This window comes from Danio aesculapii, chromosome 25 (genome assembly GCF_903798145.1).
Source record: "Danio aesculapii chromosome 25, fDanAes4.1, whole genome shotgun sequence".
Classification (NCBI taxonomy): domain Eukaryota; kingdom Metazoa; phylum Chordata; class Actinopteri; order Cypriniformes; family Danionidae; genus Danio; species Danio aesculapii.
In genome coordinates, this window is record NC_079459.1 from 26,012,939 (window position 1) to 26,034,104 (window position 21,166).

A 21,166-nucleotide genomic window follows, 5' to 3' on the forward strand; every position below is an offset into this window, starting at 1 on the left:
TCCATATGTCGATATACGGATTATTGTGACAGGCCTGGTGATTGTAGTTCACAATTTAAAATTGAGAAATATTTGGTGTTACAAAAACCATCAATCCACTATAAGTGGATAAGACATGCATTTACCCTCTGGTGGCATATGAGTTAGTTTGATGACAGATTTATGCACTTTTTTTCAAAATAAAAGCCACTATCCAACACCATTATAGAGCATGGCTATATAAAACCCTAATTTAAAACTATTCTAACTTCATTTATATGACAGAAAGTCACATATATACGGAGAACACCATGGGGTAATTTTCATTTTTGAGTGAACTATTCCTTTAACAATGACTTTTGATTACATCAGGAACCCCCACAGCAAGCAATAAAAACAACATGGATTCCCACAGGAAGATGACAAAATAAACAAGCAAACCATACAAAAGAATCATCTAATCAGCAGCTTCCAACGACTCAAGATAGACATCTCACTTTATCACTCTTGTTGGTCCATATAAACGCCCAAGTTACCACATCTTCCCTCCCTTTGAGTTTTCTCACCACTGATATCATCCCTCTGACACACAACTGGGAAAAAAAGGTGTTCAGGGTGATGTCATCTTTCCTCCATGAGCAAAAAACAACACACACAATCAACCAACAGCATGAGCTACAGGGTGGCAGCTTTCCCATATCTACCAATTGACCTTACAAGACACAGTTCAGCAGTTCCAACTCAGACCTGCGTCAGAACGCTGAAGCACCAGGCAGAGAAATCAGATTTATGGCAGGTCAGGTTAACATCCCTCCAATTTTTTTCTTTTTTTTTTTTGCTCAGTGGAGCCTTTCGGGAAACTACCACCTTCCTAGTTACTGAGAATTCAGGGTGGCTGCAAGCGAATGCTGAGTGAATCATACCAAGGGGTCTAAATGTTAATGATTTATTTACTGGATGGCAGGTTGAGGATAATAGCCAAGGAACACTCACCGCTTCAGAATTTGCTATGTCTACTGAGGAGTCTTGGTGTCCGTCTGCTGCATCCTCTCCTGAAGCGCTGTCATCTGCGAGGTGGAATCAAGAATAGCAGATTTAAAAGGTGTAAAAATAACGGTCAAACTAGGTGTAGATGGTTAGGTTTGTTTGAGCATGTACAAAAAACAAAATGTTTCATTTGAATAAGTTCAAAAGTTTCTGGGAAATTCACATGACGTGACCTTTAACTGAAACCTCCACAAATCAATATGTAATTCATTAACTCAACTGCTGATTCATGTTCGAGGAGTGAACATTTCACTGTGTGGGTTGTTTATTTTTTACTTGATATAAGAAATTGTGATAACGCTCATGAAAATGGTCATCTTATTTCATTTTATTTTACATTTGTTATTGGGAAAAGACATAAATGTTTAGGCTCAAAGCTTTTCTCTGTGTCTCATTCCCTCCACTCACTTTTTAAAGTCACTGGTTTTTATTGACGTCATCATTCCTTAGCCAATATTCAAGTACTAGAATCATTCACTCATTGAAATATTTCTATTTACTAGACAATTTCCATGCAATTTTTGTACCACAAATACCACATCCACTAATAGAATACACCACAATATTATCATAATAATTATAATCATAATAATTATAAGAATAATCCAGGATATACACATCTTCAGTGCATAAATCCTCAATTTAGGCAGACAACCATCAAAAAAATACCTCACTAATCGACTTTAAATTGCGTAATGATAGAAAATTCAGTTATTTAAAACATTAGAAACATCATCATACATAATCGTTGATTTTTTTAACACTAAGTTAACTAGATTTATTATATACAATGTTAAATATGATTTCAAATGATTGTAATTTATTAAAGGAAAACAATAAGATCCAATTCATCATTCATGCACGATAGGGTCAGGTTAGGTTTGTAACTTGAAAACGCTTTGTTTCAATAATTCTTTGTTTATATCACCTCTTTTATGTGACTTAAACGTCATACTTCCTTTATTTGTATACATTTTAATTGTTTGATGTCATCATGTCCCAATTTATTAACAAGCCTCACTACTGAAGAGGTTAACCTTGTCCTTTTATACTACATTTATGTTCATTATGTTGAAATTTCAACTGCCGCTATGATTTTCATGTATACAGCGGGTAAAATAAGTAATGAACTCGCTATGATTTTTCTTGGTAAACATATTTGCAAAGGAGCTGTTGACATGAAATTGACCCAGATTTTGTAAAAATCCAAACATGCCAACTAAATTAAAATAAAAATTGTTACATGTAATAACAATGTAATGACACAAGGAGAAAGTTCTGTAGTTATAAGATGCGTTTAAAACCCTGTATAAAAGTCTTTTTTGGTGATGACAGCTTTATAACACCTTTATGGAGAATGGTGTAACATGCATTGCTCAGGTGTGATTTTTTTTTTTTCCTCGCAGGCATCAAAAGTGTCTAAAAATCTTGACATTTCTGTGAGTTGTTTATAAACTCTGATCTTTATTTTTTTTATTGGACTCAGGTCCTGTAATTGGCTGGGCCATTCCAGCAGCTTTATTTTCTTTTCTGAAACCAATTAAAAGGTTTTTTTTGCCTGTGTTTGGGATCATTGTCTTGCTGAAATGCTGAAATGTCCATCCAACTTTATCATTATGGAAATCTAGGGACTGAAGCAGCTAATATTCATTTACTCTGACTTTGCTATCCAACTATTAAGAGATTTCCGCTGCTGTCTGAGCTTTCCATGCCTTTTTACACCTCCGTTTCTTCATGTGTTCGATACTTTTTCCGTGTCATTACTTTTATTACGCATATCTTAATTTCTGAACCAATTAATTTGTTTTCTTTGTATATATGGATTACTTTAGTTGTTTCTGACATCTGATGAAAACATGTTAACAGCACCCTCAGAAATTTGTTTTCAGACAACAATGGTGAGGCATTGAGTACTTATATTACCCACTGTATATATCTTTTAACAGTGACATTTAAACATCAGATTACAAGTGGAACAGGTAATTTGAGATGTAATTTAAAAACCTTTCTGTCTGAAAACTCACATGATGTGACCTTTAACTGAAAGTTCTAAAAATCAATTCATAATTCATTAACTCAGCTGCTGATTCATGTTTGAGGAGTGAACATTACAGGGTTATGGGTTATTCGTTTACTTAGAAATGAACAAATTGTGATAAAACTGTTAAGCTGACAGATCATATGCATTATTAACGCTAAAACTTTTGACAATAAGGAAGTGCCTTATTCCTCCTTTCCAAATGAGATGCGCAGCTTTGTGAACGAGATATAAATAACAAGTGAAGCAAGCAGCTATTAGTAGAACAACACTGAATTCTCATCTACGTGAGCTGGGCGTCAACCTTATGAAAAAAGTCAGACAATCTTTAAACTGTTTCCTTCTATGATGTGAAGCAGTGGTGACATCAATAAGTTGCCAGGATACAGTGTGCTGCAAATACATGGTGTCATTTGCAAACACTCCCTATTAACACTATGACCTGAATAACAAGGAAGGTATTTCCCTCATGGATGGAAACCTAAACCACTGATCAATCAAAACCAAAATGGCTTTCTTTTAACTGACAACACAGAGGCTCAACGTTGCTAAAAATAACATGACAGACAAAATCTGAATAAATATTTACCATAGTAATAATAATAATAACTCAATGTTGTGTTCATAGAAAACGGCATGCAAGGCAAACACCATTGAATTCTCAAGCGCGCACAAAAGTGTGTCGGAATACAATGAAACTAATGACAAATCAGCTTCAGCTGTGAACAATTTGACTGGATTGACATGACAAACAAACGTCATTCTAACAAAAGCATGATATTATTTAATATTATTAGACAGACTAAAATAATTGTATCTATACGATCATCTCCAGATGCATAAAAGTAAATTGCATTACCTGTGATTTGATCCACACGCAGTTCCTCAGCACATTGCTGAAGAGTTCCACTGTGCTCCATCAAACTATCAGGAGAATCTTGATGTAATCCATTCAGGCACTCAGGTGTGTCTGAAGGCGGCAGTTCCTCAGGCAAACCATTGTCTATATCCACTGGGGAAGTGTGTTCCAAATCCTGATGCAATCCACTATTATTATCCAAAGGGGAAGTGAGCTCAGCTGTTGAGGATGAGCCATTGAGTGGGTCAGACATGAAGGAGCTCTCCAGAGCTGAACCACTGGTGGTGTCAATAAGAGAGAACAGACTCTCCTCAGAGATGGTCGTCTCACTCATATTGGTAGCCATGTCAACACTTTTGTCCTCAATGGGATTTTCAGCACATATCGTTATTCCATCAATGAAGTTGGTTTCAGAAGGTCTGGTGCCTTTGATTTCTGTTTGGGATAAGGCACAAGACAAGTCTAGGTCATTCACACATTCGGCAGGTTCTAAGGATGTGTTTGCGCTCTCCTTGGAGGTTTCCGAGAGCTGGCAGTGTGCATTGGATTCAACACAATCATTGTTTGTGATTTCCGATGGATCAGGGAGATCGCTGATTGTTTCCTCTGAAGTGGAGTCAATTTCCCTTTCCTGTACAGGTTTCTCTGTAGCAACATCCTTAAATCCTGATTCCCCTTGCAAAGTTGGCAGTAAAATAGATTGTTCCTCTGGCTCAATTTTTTTATTTTCGTTTGCGGTATCTCCAGTATATTCCTCAGGAATTTGCTTAACCGGTTTAGGTGAAGAGTCTGACTGTTCTATTTTTTCAGTTGCCTCTTCTTCTCCTAAGAGTGTTCCTACATTTATGTCACCTCCAGTATGTTCAGAAGATTGTACTGCAGACGCATCGTTTTGTAAATCACCTTTGATAAAACATTCAGAGTCAATAGGCAAAGAAGACTCTTCAAAAGGTTGAGATTTGTCATCTAAATCTGAGACAATAATGTCCACAACTGATTCCGGCTCTTCCGTAAGCTCTTTAAGGTCTTGTATCCTCTCACTAGAGGCTACCTCCTCTTTGCTTCCATCAGTAGGACACCCTTCATTCTGGCAAAGTGAAACCTCTGCAGAAATGTCAACGGAAACCCCTGCTATTGCATTAATGTCACCGGTTGAGTCATTTAACGAAACATCCTGACATTCTAATGCAGTTTCTGAAAGCTGTGTGGATTGATTTGGTTGTTGACAACTTTCTGTAGTCTCAGAAATGGGCTCCACAGCTGGACCTACATGAGAGGAAGTCTCAGGAACCGGTGACAAACCTTGCTGAACCTTATGCACTGGTCCCGGTGCCATGTTTGGCCGTAGACTTAATGATTCCAAAAGATCACCCTCTAAAACGCTAAATCCAGAGTTCTGCTTTATACTAGCGTCATCCGCAACCAAATCAGAATCTGACTCAGTGTTGCCTTTGGTGTGTTCGCTAAGATTTTCTGTCTCCGTCTCTAAGAGACCATGTGGCTTGTCAACACCATCAGAAATAATGGTATCATCAGTTTGTAAAGACAAAGTAACTTCAGAATTTACCTTAATTAAAGTCAATTTAGCTTCATCTGTTCCCTCTGAGCATTCCGTACGCAACTGAGGATCAATCTCATCATCGTGCTGGCTGTTTTCCTCTAGATTATGGGAAGAAAGTGCTGAAGAATATGAGTCTATATCCTGGTTGCTACTCGTGTCCCCTTCCCTTTCCTCTGGTAAGTCCCTACGCCAACTGACATCTGTACTCCCCTCGCTCTCCACCTCCCTTTGTGAAGGCTGACCAGTTTCCGTGGGGAGGAGACCCTGAGATTGTGCGTGGCCCATGTCTTGAAGCTCAGGGTTGCCAGATTCAGTGTTATAGTCCTTTTCAATCTCTGAACACTTCTGGTAAGCCTCTTGCTCTTCTTGCTTCTCTTTATCAGGCTGTGAAGCAACCCCCTGCTTGGCACTGATTATGCAGAGCTCTATATCAGCTTCCTGCCGCTGGTTTCCACAGGAAAGGGCACTGAAAGCCACAGAATTGCCTTCTACCCGCTGCTGCGAACAGTCAGTTTTATCTAACGCATTCCCTGTATCCCCTACAGCAGGCAGGTCAGGCTCCACCTCCCCATCCTGCAACTGGACATGATCTCCTGTGCCGTTTTGATGAAGACACATTCCATCCTCAACAGTAAGGCTGTTTAAAAGCGATTTGCAAGTTTCTTCTTGTTCTGAGTTGTGTTCCTCATGCTCAGGTTCCACTGAGTTGGGCGGAAGGCAGTCATCTGTCCCTGTGCTATTACTGGGGTCTCTGTTGAGAATCAGCAGTGCTGATTTATGCTGTGCTGGAGGATCTTCCTGAATAAACAAAATTCAAAAACAGCTATTAAAAAAGCAGCACGTCTTATACAGCCCTCATTAAAACTGACATTAAACATTTACCCAGAAAAAAAAGAGCACGGGTGTGTGCAAAGACAGCAACAGAGAAAGTCTAGTCTGAGAGCTGCATTTAGTCACTTCCTTTAGTCACAGATAGCAACCTCCTGCAGAGCTCTAGCACAAATGCAAACAAACTATGTTGACCATACACAGCTGGAAATAAAGCTGTAATCTTAAAGTGACAGACCAAGAAAATGAGACACACCTACAGCCGCAGAAGACTCTGAAATCAATGACTCACCTTCTGATGTGACTGAATGAGACGCTGGAGCTCCTCCACATCACACTGAAGGCTAGGTGGGGAGCTCCCGGGCACATCCTCCAGCGTAAGGGTGTAAGTGTTTAGCTTGGGGTGGTGTTGCAGGACTCTGCCTTCTGGGTAACGCCACTTAGATGTTTTCGTCTCCAGCTCAGGCAGATTGTCAACCCTGCCCAACACAAACATAGCAAACTTTGAGAACGCCCAGTCTCAAGGCACTGAATCAGCAAGGCCACACCCAACACACCTACAGAGGACGTGACGTATGAAACAATGATCATTGTGATGATCCATTCAAAGCAGAATGTCAAGTGTGAAAAAACAATCATTTAGGCAACACCAGTTATAATGCCACACATAACTCCATTGTTTCTTTAGACAAATGACCTCTTACCAGTGTAAAATCTTGTTCTGCTTTCTTTTATAAAGAGAGAAACTGCATGGTTATATTAAAGGTGAAACTGAAGTTCCTGATGGCAGAGTCAACATCGACTAGCAGTAAATAGATTCAAGGCAGGCTTGCAGCTGAACATTGTGTCTTAGTAACAACAAATGACTAAGGTGGAACCACCTATGTTCGGCTCATATCAAAAAGGAGAAAAAAGTGACGAGCTATGAAAAGAGAAAATTGCAACTGGTTGTGCTTTTTTTGTGTGTCTGAGACAGTGGCTCAGAATGTTCCCAGGGACCTGACACGAGGTTAACAACAGGAACTGTTTTCACCTGCTCTGTATCTAAGGTCCAAAGGGTATCCATAGCAACCTTGTGACATCACTCACAGGAAGCTAAAGAATGCAAAGTGAAAAAGAGAAGCTCTTAATGTCTTGCGGGCCTAAAAGCAATATTTTATGTGGCCTGGGCATCACAACATGGCTGAAAAGTCTAATATATAAATGTAACAACGATGCAAAATTACTGTAACATAATATTATTTAAACATAACAAGAGATAGAGACTTAAGCAGAAAGTCTAGTCAAAAGCACAAAGCATCTATGAGAAACCACCCATGAAACACTATGAGCTTTAATAGAAAGATTTGAGGCCATTTCTAAGTGTGTTTCGTGGTTCAGTACACTTCTTTTAAATGAGGCACTAAACCAGAGCACTTAACGGCCTTCTTTAACAGACCCTTGAATCACATGCTAGCACTCACTCTGTCTCTTCCCTATTCTTCTGTCTGTGATCACTTTTCAATGGGTTAACCAAAACAGAGCCGCAATTGACCAGGCTCTGTGTATATATAGACATATATATTGTATATATAATTGTAGATGCCATATTTACCACCTTGAAATTGTCTCTCACAGTAGAAATCTATAAGGCACCACAAAGTTTGCCTACAAGAAATATATTTATTTTTTTATTTTATTTTTTACCTGATTTGGTTTTGTTTTCACAAATTTAGTTTTATTCCATTTAAAATCCACTGGATTGTATTTATAATTTTAATAGATTACATTTAAATAGTTAAAGGTGCTGTAGGTGATCTGCCAAAATGCTATCCGTTAGCATAACAGCTTTGAAAACACAGTCCCTCCCCTGCCGCCCAAAGCCACGCCTCCTGAAATCACAAACGCGCACATTAAAGAGCGTACTCACACTATGCTATCCAAACCGTGCCCAGACCCAATTCCCGGATCATTTAAGAAGTGTGAGTGCTCTGAATCGGGCTTGTGTGTGAGTGCAAAATGTGCCTGAGCCCGAAACTGAAAGCGAGATGTTTAAGGGACTGTTTGATATTATTTATTAATGATTCTTACTGTTCAATGAATGCAAACTGCCGTAGTTTATTAAAGACGCAAACCCCTCACTGCACGACAGCTGCGCATTCAGCAAACCTCCTAATTCCTGCAGCACGAGGACTTTATGATTGTTTATGAGCGTCAAAAGTTGCTGATCTGTTCGGCAAAATATTTGACTGCGTGTCACTGCATCCCAAACAACTAAAACAATCTCCACTATGCTGAGCGAAAGTGCTTACTGAACAGCACATCATCGATGACATAAGCGTGCCCAGGCCCGGGTGTAATGTGAGTGCGGGCTGTCAGGGGAAACGGGAGGGGGGACAAGTGTGCTTTGGTCCCGATCAAGGCAACTGTACATAGTGTGAGTACGCCCAAAGATGACAGTAGACAACTCACTAGATCATGTTATTCGCTACTTAGAAAACTTTATGGTACTTTATAATACTACAATTCCAAACGAAAAACTGTATTATATCTAGTATGTTTTCAGTTGTGTAGCAAGCAAAACTTGTCATAATGTGCAATATTTCATGCATGCAAGGATCGCCGGTCTCACGCGCTTTGTCCTAAAGCAACTACTGTAGGCTTAATGCTTGGCCAGGGAGTGCAAGAATTACACTTATTACTAAGCCATACTTGCATGCTGTTTCAGACCTAATATCCAGAGTAGCATGGTAAACAATGTAGGGAGAGCGTCACAGGTTGTCATTGTTCAAAAATGAACCACACTGATGTGAAAATAAAACCAACTTCACCTGAATAAAGCAGGCTAGGTGGAATATCGCTATTTACTTATGTTTTTTGGAAAACTAAATAAAAATCGACATTATCAATGCTGTAAAAGGCACCTTATGAAACTGAAAATAGTAGGGCTGCAACAACAAATCATGTCGCACGTTTGACCATCAAAAAAAAAACTTTAGTTGAGGGCTGAGGGGAGTAAACACACTTTAACTCTCTCGCGCACTGATGCCAGCGGAGTTCGGCGCCTCATAGACAGGACTGAGCAAACAATAACGCTAGAGGAAAACGGCAAAAGCAGAGAAATCTGTGCGACTCTAGTCATCCAAGGTGTGAGAGTATTTCACACTACATAAACAAAAAAGTGTGTTAACGCGTCGCCACAAAAACATTAAGGGTGAAGGTTCTAAAATAGTGATCGCCTAACAAAACTCACTCCTGGGGTCAGATCTCATCAGTGAAAGGTTTAATAATAGAAAAAAAGCAGCGGTGGGAGTTACTTTGCACTGCAAGACTAAAGACACGTTTTTGCACTGCAAGACTAAAGACACGTTTTTCTTTATTTGCCTTTTTTGGATCATTTTTACATCTGTTGTCATGTCTAGCTACACTGCAAAAAAGCTTTTCTTACTCGTAATTTTGTTTCGCTTCCAGTCCAAATATTTAAAAAACTCTTAAATCAAGACGAAGCAAGAAAAATGGCATGAGAATGAAGTGATGCTTAAAACTTCTGTTTGAGATATCATTTTAAGATTATTTTTCTTACAGCTTATTTTTATTTCCTTAAAGCAAACAATCACTTAATTTCGAGGTGGGGTTTTTTTCTTCAGAAAACGAGACATAATTTCTTATGCTATTTCATGTGTCAAGTACTTATCTTAATAAAAGATTTTTTTAGATATTTGGATTGAACACAGGACAAAACCACAAAGTTTTTTTAATTTTAATATTATTATTATTACTATTATAACAGCTCAGGGATGTTCAAGGACAAAATGGTTGTGCACTTTCTAAAGATGTTAGTTCTGTTTTTGAATAGAGGGTTGGAAATGAATGCTTTTTTTTTTATCTGATTCATCGATTAATCGAAAAAATAATCAACAGATAAATCGATTATTAAAATAAACATTAGTTGCCCTAGAAAATAGTCCCATCAATCTTCCGCCAGAAGATTTCAGTGGCTGAACAAAACTTCTGTGCATATAACCCATTCATAAAACAACTAAATCTACAGCTTGCATGACTAAAATAGTTGTAAAACAGAACATTACCTGTCTAAAAGAAATACTTCAGCTATGGTGTCATCCTTCCTCCAGCGTATAAAAGTAACTCCAATAATGATTCAGGATTTGAAAAAGTTTTGATTCAGCATTTGTTTTTACTGCTGTCACTCTCTCGTGTGCACGTGCACACTGAAATGGCAGATCAGTCTGCGTGAACGGGGATGCGCACATGTACAAATCTGACAGATCAGTTTGGGCTATTTATCAGTATAATGGGGGTTATCGGCTCGACAAATTATAATTGGACGAACATTTTTTAGTCTAATGCCTTACCCAGAATATAAAAATAAATTTAGATCATTTACTTTAATCAGTACTAGTGGAACATGAAGAGATTTTTAACCAGCACAACAAAAAATGTTTCTGAATACAATCACCTACTGCACCTTTAAATAAATAATTATAGTAATAAAAAAAACATGCAGAAACATTTGACTTAACAGTAACTTTGAATTAAACAAAAGTTCAACAGGAAAGAACTAAATCGAAATTATAATCAAATACACTAAAGAATCATTAATACTAAACATTAATTGTGAATTAATACCTAATAAAAAAAAAATATATATATATATATATATATATATATATATATATATATATATATATATATATATATATATATATATATATATATATATATATATATATATATAAAATCCCATATTTTGTGAACTTAAATTAACTTAAAAAATTATAATTGATCAAAAATAGTACTCATGTAGAATTTAATTGATGTGAGGTCACAGGAGTACACCACATCAAGTATAGCTCCACCAACATTGGTGAATTTATGACCAGAGTTCAGTAGGGAAGATTTGTTTAGTTTTTTAACCCTGAGGAGCACAGTCTGCCCCTGTTTTAAGAATAGTCAAGTATGGGAACATATGGAACCAGTCCCACGCAGGTTTGCTAGCCACGGACTGTGAAGAGAGAGCAGATAAAGGTAAACGTCTCCCTTACTCAAACACACACAGGTAATGCCACTTCACAAACATGATCTTGCTTGTTTAAAACGGGTTTCTGTTGTAGATTTCAAAGGTTTGCTTTAAAAAGATTGAAAAAGCTTAACAGTGGCTTTAACTGTTTACAGAGAGCTCAGAGCCACATGGCCTGTCCTTGTGCGTCGCTCTTATCTCGTCCACATTTCAACATCCTCCTTTCTTCAGAACACAACACTAAATCTCGCCTTCATTTTCATGATAAAGCCATTGCACTTATACTGTAAATCTACCAAACTCTGTCTAAAATGGCTTGACTGTTTCTGAATTCAAACCAGCCCAAACGGTGAATCAGCAAATCTGTTTGACTGACCAATGGTAGATATTGGGAAGTATGGGGCATTTATTTAAAAAAAAAATAAAGTATTATTGCAACTTTCAAACTACACCCTTATGAATGTGACTTAACGTTTACATTTGAGAATGACAAATAAGATAAAGCGGTATTTGTTTAAGGCATTTCAAAGGTCACATCGTCCACTAAAGCACCATGTTCTGTTTGATAAAGTCTGCTGCGTGCACTTCAGTTCAAATAAATGTTTTGAAATAGCTTTGGTGAGAACAAAAGACAAATATTTAAAAAGAAATATTCAAATATCTAAAAAGTACTGAAATAATGTTCCACCATCAGTCATATTTATGTAAAATCAAAAGAACGTATTTATTTTGAGCTGCAAATATGAAAATAAACACAAAAATAAGTGGTCATTAAGTGTTATTACATTTTAAATTATTAAAAGTGTATTTCTGAAAAATGTTTGAATATATATATATATATATATATATATATAAATAAATCAGATCATCAAGACCTGTATTTTATCAAATAGAAACTACAAAAATAAGTGGTCATTAAGTGTTATTACATTTTAAATTATTAAAAATGTATTGCTGAAAAATGTTTGAATATTTATATATAAATCAGATCGTCAAGACCCATATTTTATCAAATAGAAACTCCAAAAACTAATTAAAGTCATATCAATGGATTGTAATAGTAACTAATTAGTTTTACCTAATTATTTTATAATTACTCATTATATATTCATTTATTATACCATGTATTTATGTAATATTGTCACCGATTCTGTAAATGAAAAAAATTTTTTTAAATACATTGATTAAAGAATTAAACAATACATTAACAGATATAACATTGAATATATCATCATATACAGATTGAATAATGCATTTAAATTAAAGACTTCATCTGATAAAGTTTTTTTACACATTGTTAGATTATTTATTAATTAATTACTGTAATACTATATATTAAGGTCATATTGGCAGTCTGCTTCTGTAATTAACACCCTAAAAAATCCAAAAACAAAATAAAACGTCGTTACAGTCGTATTTTAATATACAATTAGTTTTACATAGTTAAATTATTTTATTATTAAACTTATAATATACTCACTTATTATAACAAGTATTTAATATTGTCATCGTTAAAAATAAATACATTGATTAAAGAATATATATATATATATATATATATATATATATATATATATATATATATATATATATATATATATATATATATGTGTATGTATATACACATTAATAGATATAACATCAAATGTAGTATCATATACAAATTGAATAATCTAAACAGAAACAGAAAAGTAATGTAATATAATTTTATGTACTTCAATTGATAGTTTATTTTTACATTGTTACATTATTATTAAATTACTTTAGTTCTTATGCAATATTGACAGTCTGCTTCTGTAATTAACAAAAAAATCCATTAATTTTGATAATATACAATTATTTTACATAGTTAAAATAATTAGTTAAACTTTTACCATGTATTTATTTAATATTGTCACTGATTCTGTAAATGAAACAAATACGTTGATTAAAAAAATAAAACAATATACTTATAGCTATAACAATAAATATATCATTTAATCAGAAAAGTAATGTTAATTAATATTAGTTCATTTTTACATTGTCAACTTATTTATTATTAAATTACTTGAATACTACATGTTTATGTAATATTGGCAGTCTACTTCTGTAATTAACCCCCCAAAAAATCCAAAAACGAATTATAAAGTCATATGCAATAACTTTAATAATATACAATTATTTTATGATTAAACCTATTTATTATAAAAGATATTAGCATATACAAAGTGAATAATCAAACCAACCAAACAAAAATCTATTTAAAAAAAGTAATGCAAATGAATCTTAAAGACTTCATTTGATAATGTTTTGCTTTGTATTGAATTATTTTACTATTAAATTATTTTAATAACTACTTCTACTACTTTAATAACTCTTAATCAATTATATAACTACTTAAATACTTTAATAACTGTTTATTTGTGTAATATTGGCAGCCTGCTTCTGTGATTAACCAAAAAAAAAAAAGCCGATTTGTCATTACTGCAGACTTATAAGAAACATCATCTTTCCTAATGAGGAGGCCTTTGGAGTCGAAAAGGTCAAAATCTATTATAAAATATCAGTTAATTAATATATAGATCTAGCTTTGCGCACTTACTCCGTGAGCAGTTTGTGGAGCTGAGAGTGTCCCCTCTTCTGGGCGACCTTGGCCGGTGTGCGACCCTGTTTGTTGGGAAGCCGGAGAGCCTCTCTTCCCCCGGGTTGCTGGAGCAGAAAGAGTGCAACCTTGCGTAGTCCGCGCTTCGCAGCAAAGTGCAAAAGAGTATCGTGTGGTCCAGGCTCTGCCGGAGAGTAAAAACACTCTGGTTAGTTGTGTCCTGGCCCTTTAAACAACACTATTATCTAATGCTAAACTCTGATAAAGTTGCTTCACACTCGCTGCTTCATAGGAGTAAAGCGATAGCCCCGCCTACTTAAAACTTCACAACCAATGAGAGCAGTCAAAGTACAAGACCCGCCCCCTCAATTCCCTCAACCTAGTCAACAGATTCTCCTGACAAACATCATTGCAGATGATCTATTGAAATGAGGACGGAAAAGAAACTAATAATTCAGGGAACGAGTGAAAGAAGTGATCACATTCGAAGGCGTTTTATCATAAAGACAGATTACGGAGTGCTGTTTTAGAAAGTTCAGTCTGCTTGAATGAGGCTCTCTGTGAAAGCGGCGCGGACAGAGGAAGGATTGTTCTTGCTGGTTAATGAGAGGCTGAGAATGAGACTGGCCTCGTTTAATCGGCCCACTGAGGATCCAACAGCCAATTTGAAGCCCTGGACAAAAAAAAAAAAAAAAAAGCTGTGGTGTAATCTGGCACACTGGAAAGAACAGCAGATCAGGATCACTGCGCCGTCTGATTGGAGACACAAGAGTTGACATGACACTATATTGAAAATACTGGTGTCAAGTAACTTGTATCCCAGAGCTATGTTAATATTGTCTCAAAACACTGCTGTTACCATGGTATTTTCTATTCAGCTGTAGTATTATAACAGTGTACCGGGTTTCAGAAAATTAAATGCAATAAGAGGAGTTTTAATTTTCAAGAACATTTTGTCATCATCAACTTGACTTCCAAGAATGTCTCTTGAAAACACTCTTTAAGATAAACAATACTTTTTTTGTATTAATGAGTTAATAAAGACTTATGGAAATGTATTTGCATGTCATTCCATGATGCTTGCCTTTAAACAATTTTTGCTTTTTGTTCAAACTACTTAATTAAAATGAGCATCACGATTGTGCAATCACAGGTTAAAATCACTTTTCAAACACACAGGAAAATAAAACACAAATTCAACAAATTAAAGAAACGTGAAAGACGCATGGAACACGCACAAACAATATTTTTTTACATGTTTAAACTACTTAATTAAAATGAGCATCACGATTGTGCAATCACGTGTTAAAACCACATTTCAAACACACACTAAAAAAAATATTCAGAGATGATTCCTAGAAATGTTTTTACATTAAGTGGTTGTAAACGATTTATTTGGGCTGAATTTAAACAAACAAATTAAGTTGAACATTGCTCAATTTAATATGTTTGTTTAAATTTAACACAAATAAATTGTTTGCAACAGTTTTGCATGCAACACTTTTTCAGTGTATGGGAAAATAAAACACAAATTCAACAAATGAAAGAAACGTGAAAGAATCATGGAACACACAAAACACACTTAAAATGTTTTTTTTTTTACTTGTTCAAACTGCTTAATTAAAATGAGCTGAATCAACACATTTCTGAGTGTTTTTAGAGAACAATTGTTTTATGTTCAATCCACTTAAATTAGTAAATTCAATCAAGACAACTTAATTGATTTGTGTTGAGACAACATTGAGTAATTGTGTGGAATGCCCGTATTTTTTATACAGTGTGTGTTTTGTCCATGCAAGTAAATGGTGTACAAAGTCGCTTTGGTTGCTAGGCTCCTAAAAATGAGCATTACAATTGTGCAATCACATGTTAAAATCACATTTCAAACACACAGAAAATTAAAACACAAATTCAACAAATTAAAGAAACGTGAAAGACGCACGGAACACACAAAACACACTTAAAATATTTTTTTTTACTTGTTCAAACTACTTAATTAAAATGAGCTGAAACAACAAAATAGAGGGTTTTTTTAGGAAAACTTAATTGTTTTATGTTCAATCCACTTAAATTTGTAAAATCAATCAAGTTAACTTAATCGATTTGTGTTGGGACAACATGAAGTGATTGTGTGGAATGCCCGCATTTTTTATACAGTGTGTGTTTTGTCCATGCAATTAAAGTAAATGGTGTACAAAGTCGTTTTGGTTGCTAGGCTCCTAAAAATGAGCATCACGATTGTGTAATCACATGTTTGCACAGGAAAATAAAACACAAATTTAACAAATGAAAAAAACGTGAAAGACGCATGGAACACACACAAAACATGTATAAGACGCATTGTAAAACTAAAATTTTAATATGAGCATTTTTTATATGCAATAGAACACTAGACGCTCATATGGTTATTTGATAAAGGTTGACTTAAATCATATGGAGGAAAAAAGTGCAAACTACCATCTTTTGAGATACTGGTACGCTCAAAAAAATATCTTTGCTGCTTGTTCAAACTATTCATTTATAATGAGCTGAATCAACAATTCTGGAGGGTTTTTTGCCATAACTTAATTGTTTTATGTTCAATCAACTTCAACTTAAACTGATTTGTGTTGGAACAACATGAAGGTATTGTGCTGAACCCATCATTTTTTATACAGTGTGTGTTTTGTCCATGTATTGAAAGTCACTGGTGTACAAAGTTCTTTTGGCTGCTAGGCTCTTAAAAAAAATAAATAATAAATAAATAAATAAATAAAATCACAGTCCAAACACACGGGAAAATACAACACAATAAAATTATTATTTTTTTTTTTGTAAAAAGACAAGACACAAAACATGCAGAAGACGTGGTAAAACGTGGTTTTAGAACATTTTCATTTGGGGAAAAAAAAGTTTCGTTTTTAACGTGTAATCGAACACATGAAGCTTGTGTGCTTTTTCTGTTAACCCTGACTTCTATCAAATGGAGAAGAAAAGTGCATACTACCATCTTTCAATAAAAAAAGCAATGATCTTGAATGATTTTGGAGCAATGATTTTGGAACAAGATAATCAATGCCACAATTTTTTTATCCTGGTTGAGCCATGCCTTCAAGGGAGAATCAAGCATCTAATTTTCCATAAATATGATCTAATATTGTGTCTGATTCCTATTAAATCCATACTTGGCATCTTACGCAGTGGAAACAGTCTTTTTTATATATAATGTGCTTGGTTTCACTTATGGAAGACTGCTGGCAGTAGATGCCCACTGATGTTCTGGGCGGGATGCCCGTGGGTAGCTCTGGTTTCAGGGCTGGTCCAGGTGCCCAGCGCCAGCTGCAACAAATGCCAGAGCTTGAGGAATCATTACACAGCTCGCCCGCTCACTCCGCAGAGGGGTCAGTGCTTGGAATTTGTCCTTTTCAGAAAGAAACGTACAAGGAAAGAGATAGTTGGCTGAAAAAAATAGCAATATAATCACCATTAACCAACATGTGGTTCAAACTTTATTGGTTTCTTCTTTCTGTTGAACACATTTTGAAGAATGCTGGAAAATGTTAGCTACTGTCATGAATAAAATGACTAAGGTAGCCTATTGCTACCAGACTCAGAGATTCTTCAAAATCTCTTCTCTCATGCTTAGTAAAAGAAAGAAAATCTAACAGTTTTGGAAGAAGTGAAGGATGAGAAAATGATCAGAGAATTTAGAATTTTGGGTGAAATGTCCCATTAAAAGAGGTTTGAGATTTTTCCTCCACATTTTCATTGAGGTTCAATTCTAATGTAACTCAATATACAAGTAAAACATCATACAATGATGTTGAGCTACCGAGCAAACTGAGCACTCCAGAAAAGTTGTCTATACGGAGATGAACAGCTGAGGCAAACGTGTTCAATTACAAAGCATAGACACCACTAATTTGTTTTGCGGTACTCATTTGGTGCAGTGCAAAGAGCTGTACAATAAGTGCTAGTGGGAGTATTTAAAACTTAAATAGCTTAAAACGCAAGTGGGTGGAGCTTATTGTAAAATGATGTATAACTATTTTAGGCATGGGCCGGTATAAGATTCTGACGGTATGATAACCTTGGATAATAAAAATAAATAAATTTTAAAAAATAAATAAATAAAAAATAGTCACGATTTCAGAGTTTGACAGTATTGTGATTACTGCTCTAAAATATATTCTTTTTAAATGTCTGGATAAAAAAACTACAACTTTTTTCCCCTTTAAAAACAATAGATTTAATTTTTTGAAAGATTTATAATATTTTGGAGCAGTAAACATGTCAGGCTAAATCATTCAAATAAATCATTGACTTCTGCTGTCTTTATAAATTTCAAAAACACTGATTTCTTTACAATTTAAAACGGCTTCTTAAAATATCTTTTCTGCTGAAGATACTGTTGTCTTAAAAAACAAAAAAATGTAAATAAAAAAACCTTACTCTTACCTTAGGAACAGTATTACAGAAAATTCTGGTGGTTTTAAAACCTTGACTTTTCTAAATCGCGGTATACCTTGAAAACAGTTATCATCCCATACCTAAACTATTTGTCAATATGCTGTTTTAGAGGCAGTAATTTGCAATTGTACTGGCCCATGTGATGCCCACAGAAGCCATTTTAAGAGCTTGGTAAAAATACAAAATATTTTAAACTATTCAAAGCATGTAATCATTTTAATAGTACAATCACTTCTTGTTGGGTTCACATGGAATCCGCATATTTAGCACAGATTTGTGTACGTCATTAAGTCTATTTATTTACTTCTGTAAATGCGTACAAACATTTATTAAATTTTACATTTGAATTTCAGCAATATTATTGAATAATATGTTTACATTTATACGACTTGTATACAATATGGTTTGTAAAGTAATATTTTCCGTCTTTTAGTAGATATATCATATAAGAGACTTGCTTTGTTTACCAAACAAATGGATCTAACTGCATTAAAAACCTTAAATAAAAGTAAATATATATATATATATATATATATATATATATATATATATATATATATATATATATATATATATATATATATATATATATATATATATATATATATATTATATATATATATATATATATATATATATATATATATAATATATATTTATATATATAATATAAATATATATATATATTTATTTATTTATTTTTTTTTTTTTTTTAAGTGTTTAGTTACACACATTTTTTTTTACAAACTTCTGTGCAGAAATAGCAAATAATATCTGCAGATTCAATCTGGTCCTCCTCCTTGTGTATCAATTTCTCATATCAGGCTCTTTTTAAAACTACATTAAAGTCACCATTATTAAAACAATATCCCTTCAAAGCTGTCACTCCAAAGGTTAAACCCTTTGATAAGATTAGAGCAAGCCGTTTTGAATGGAACTCAGTGATTATCATCAATTAAAATGAAAACCTAGTGCAAAAATGTTAAATCAATGTTGAATCATTTCTGTCACCTACTGGTCTGGAGTGTAAAGCTCTAAACTGTTCAAAAGATCCCACATTGTTACATTGTCTACTTATATGTTAAATCAATTGCAATTTTTCCTTATTTTGAGCTTCCCAGTCTACAAATATGCAGCACAAGTCTGCTTTAAAGTGAATGCTCCATTTTACTTCTTTGCAACTTGATGTGAATCTAATGAAAATACAAAAAAATAAATAAATAATTTGCAACATTTGCTCAGATCCCAGATAAAACAGACTATTGTCTTTCATTCTGCGTAGTGAGCTGAGCTCGACATGAATAGGTAACGGAGCTCTGCGATGCTTTGCTGCAAGAGTTATTTAAGACCAAGGTTGTTCAAAAGCGATAAGCCTGTGTTTATTATGACGTCACAGTAGCCTGTTTAGCCTTTGTTAGCTCTTATCTCCCGCTTCCTACAGTCCAGGTCTCACCACACCCTCCTACACGGACCCACATTGTGCCCAATTTAGAGGACAAGCTGGGAGTCCAATGACAGCCGGGATTCTGCTGTTGCGTCAGCTGCCCTGAAGAATGATTCCTCGCCGTGCAATTGTTTGGATCCGACCACACTTCATGTACACAATCTCATATTTCTCCCTTGGGGATCACCGCCACGCACATCAACTTCCACTATGGTCAGAGAGGGAACAGGCAATCGTTTTAAGCATTTGTCTCCATCGTTTGTTTGGCTTTGTTCAGGTTGATTATCATAATCAACTACCGAACGTTTATTTTCAGTTCCCCTTTGAGTTCCTGTCTGGGTGGCAGCCAGCGGCACAACAACAGACGCAATATAAACTTCAAAGTTCTTCTGCTTGATACTGTGTACGGCTACAGCGCATGATATAGAAAGTTAAAGAGCCCCTATGAAGACTTTTTGAAAGTGAAAGTGTGTAACAGCTCTAAGTGAAGTGAAATATCCAGCTAAGGCTCAAATCTGATGGTGTGGCATGTTTAAAACCCCCGATTCATCTATAAAAGAGTCGACTCGTAGTGCTTCAAATGAATAGTCTTGATAATAGCATTATAGCTCAAGCCTTGTGCTGTTCCCGTCATTTTTCTGACGACTGCTTCTGGAATCTACATTCTTACAATGGGGGATTCGTCGACCGGATGGATCAGAAAAGACTATATCGGACTTTGCAGAGCTTGACGGGAACTTTACAGTACACAGTTCATGGATCAGTTTCTTCCTCCATTTTACAAGTGTAAGTGCAATTAAAACGGTTACCTCCTTGTTTTCTCTAGCTTGCAAATTATGTATTTAATTGTGTTTTGTTACTTGTAACCGCTTGTGGTCTCATATTGCGTCTAAAGCCATGTTGAAAACGCACTGCATGCCACTTTGTTTACGGATTTAAATGTGTTTGTGAGCTTGTGTTCCACTGTCGTTGCAATGCCGACCATCAGCTGTTCCTACACACGTGCGGCGATCAAGTTTCAAAATAGTTCCGCTTTTGCCGCTGTGTGGATTAATACTAAATGTGTGTCACTGTTTTTACTTATGGTTAAGAATAGAGCAATATGCTGGAGTTAAACTGCATTGCTTTAATGTACTCCTGCATTGGGCTCACACATACACTCTGCACTCTGACTACTTTAATATTTTAATATTTTACTGTCTCACGCTGAATGCTGTCGACCAATCACAACAGACTGTCATCGGTCCAATCAATGCAGATTAGCCTCACACAAAGGAGGGGTTTGGGAACAAATGAGTTGCTGAACGAATCATATGGGAGTCGCTGGGATAATTAGGTAAAAATAAATGCATATTAAAAGACA

General features: G+C 35.2%; 1 protein-coding gene across 1 annotated transcript in view; it reads right to left on the minus strand.

Moving 5' to 3' along the window:
* LOC130219045 (A-kinase anchor protein 13-like) overlaps positions 1 to 21,166 on the minus strand; it is a 99,393-nt gene that overhangs the window by 20,319 nt on the left and 57,908 nt on the right. The window contains exons 5-8 of the mRNA XM_056451315.1: positions 13,911 to 14,094; positions 6,605 to 6,791; positions 3,924 to 6,282; positions 973 to 1,046 (exon numbers count right to left, since the gene is read on the minus strand). Of these exons, the coding sequence (XP_056307290.1) occupies positions 973 to 1,046; positions 3,924 to 6,282; positions 6,605 to 6,791; positions 13,911 to 14,094 (2,804 nt within the window). The remainder of the gene's footprint in view (positions 1 to 972; positions 1,047 to 3,923; positions 6,283 to 6,604; positions 6,792 to 13,910; positions 14,095 to 21,166) is intronic.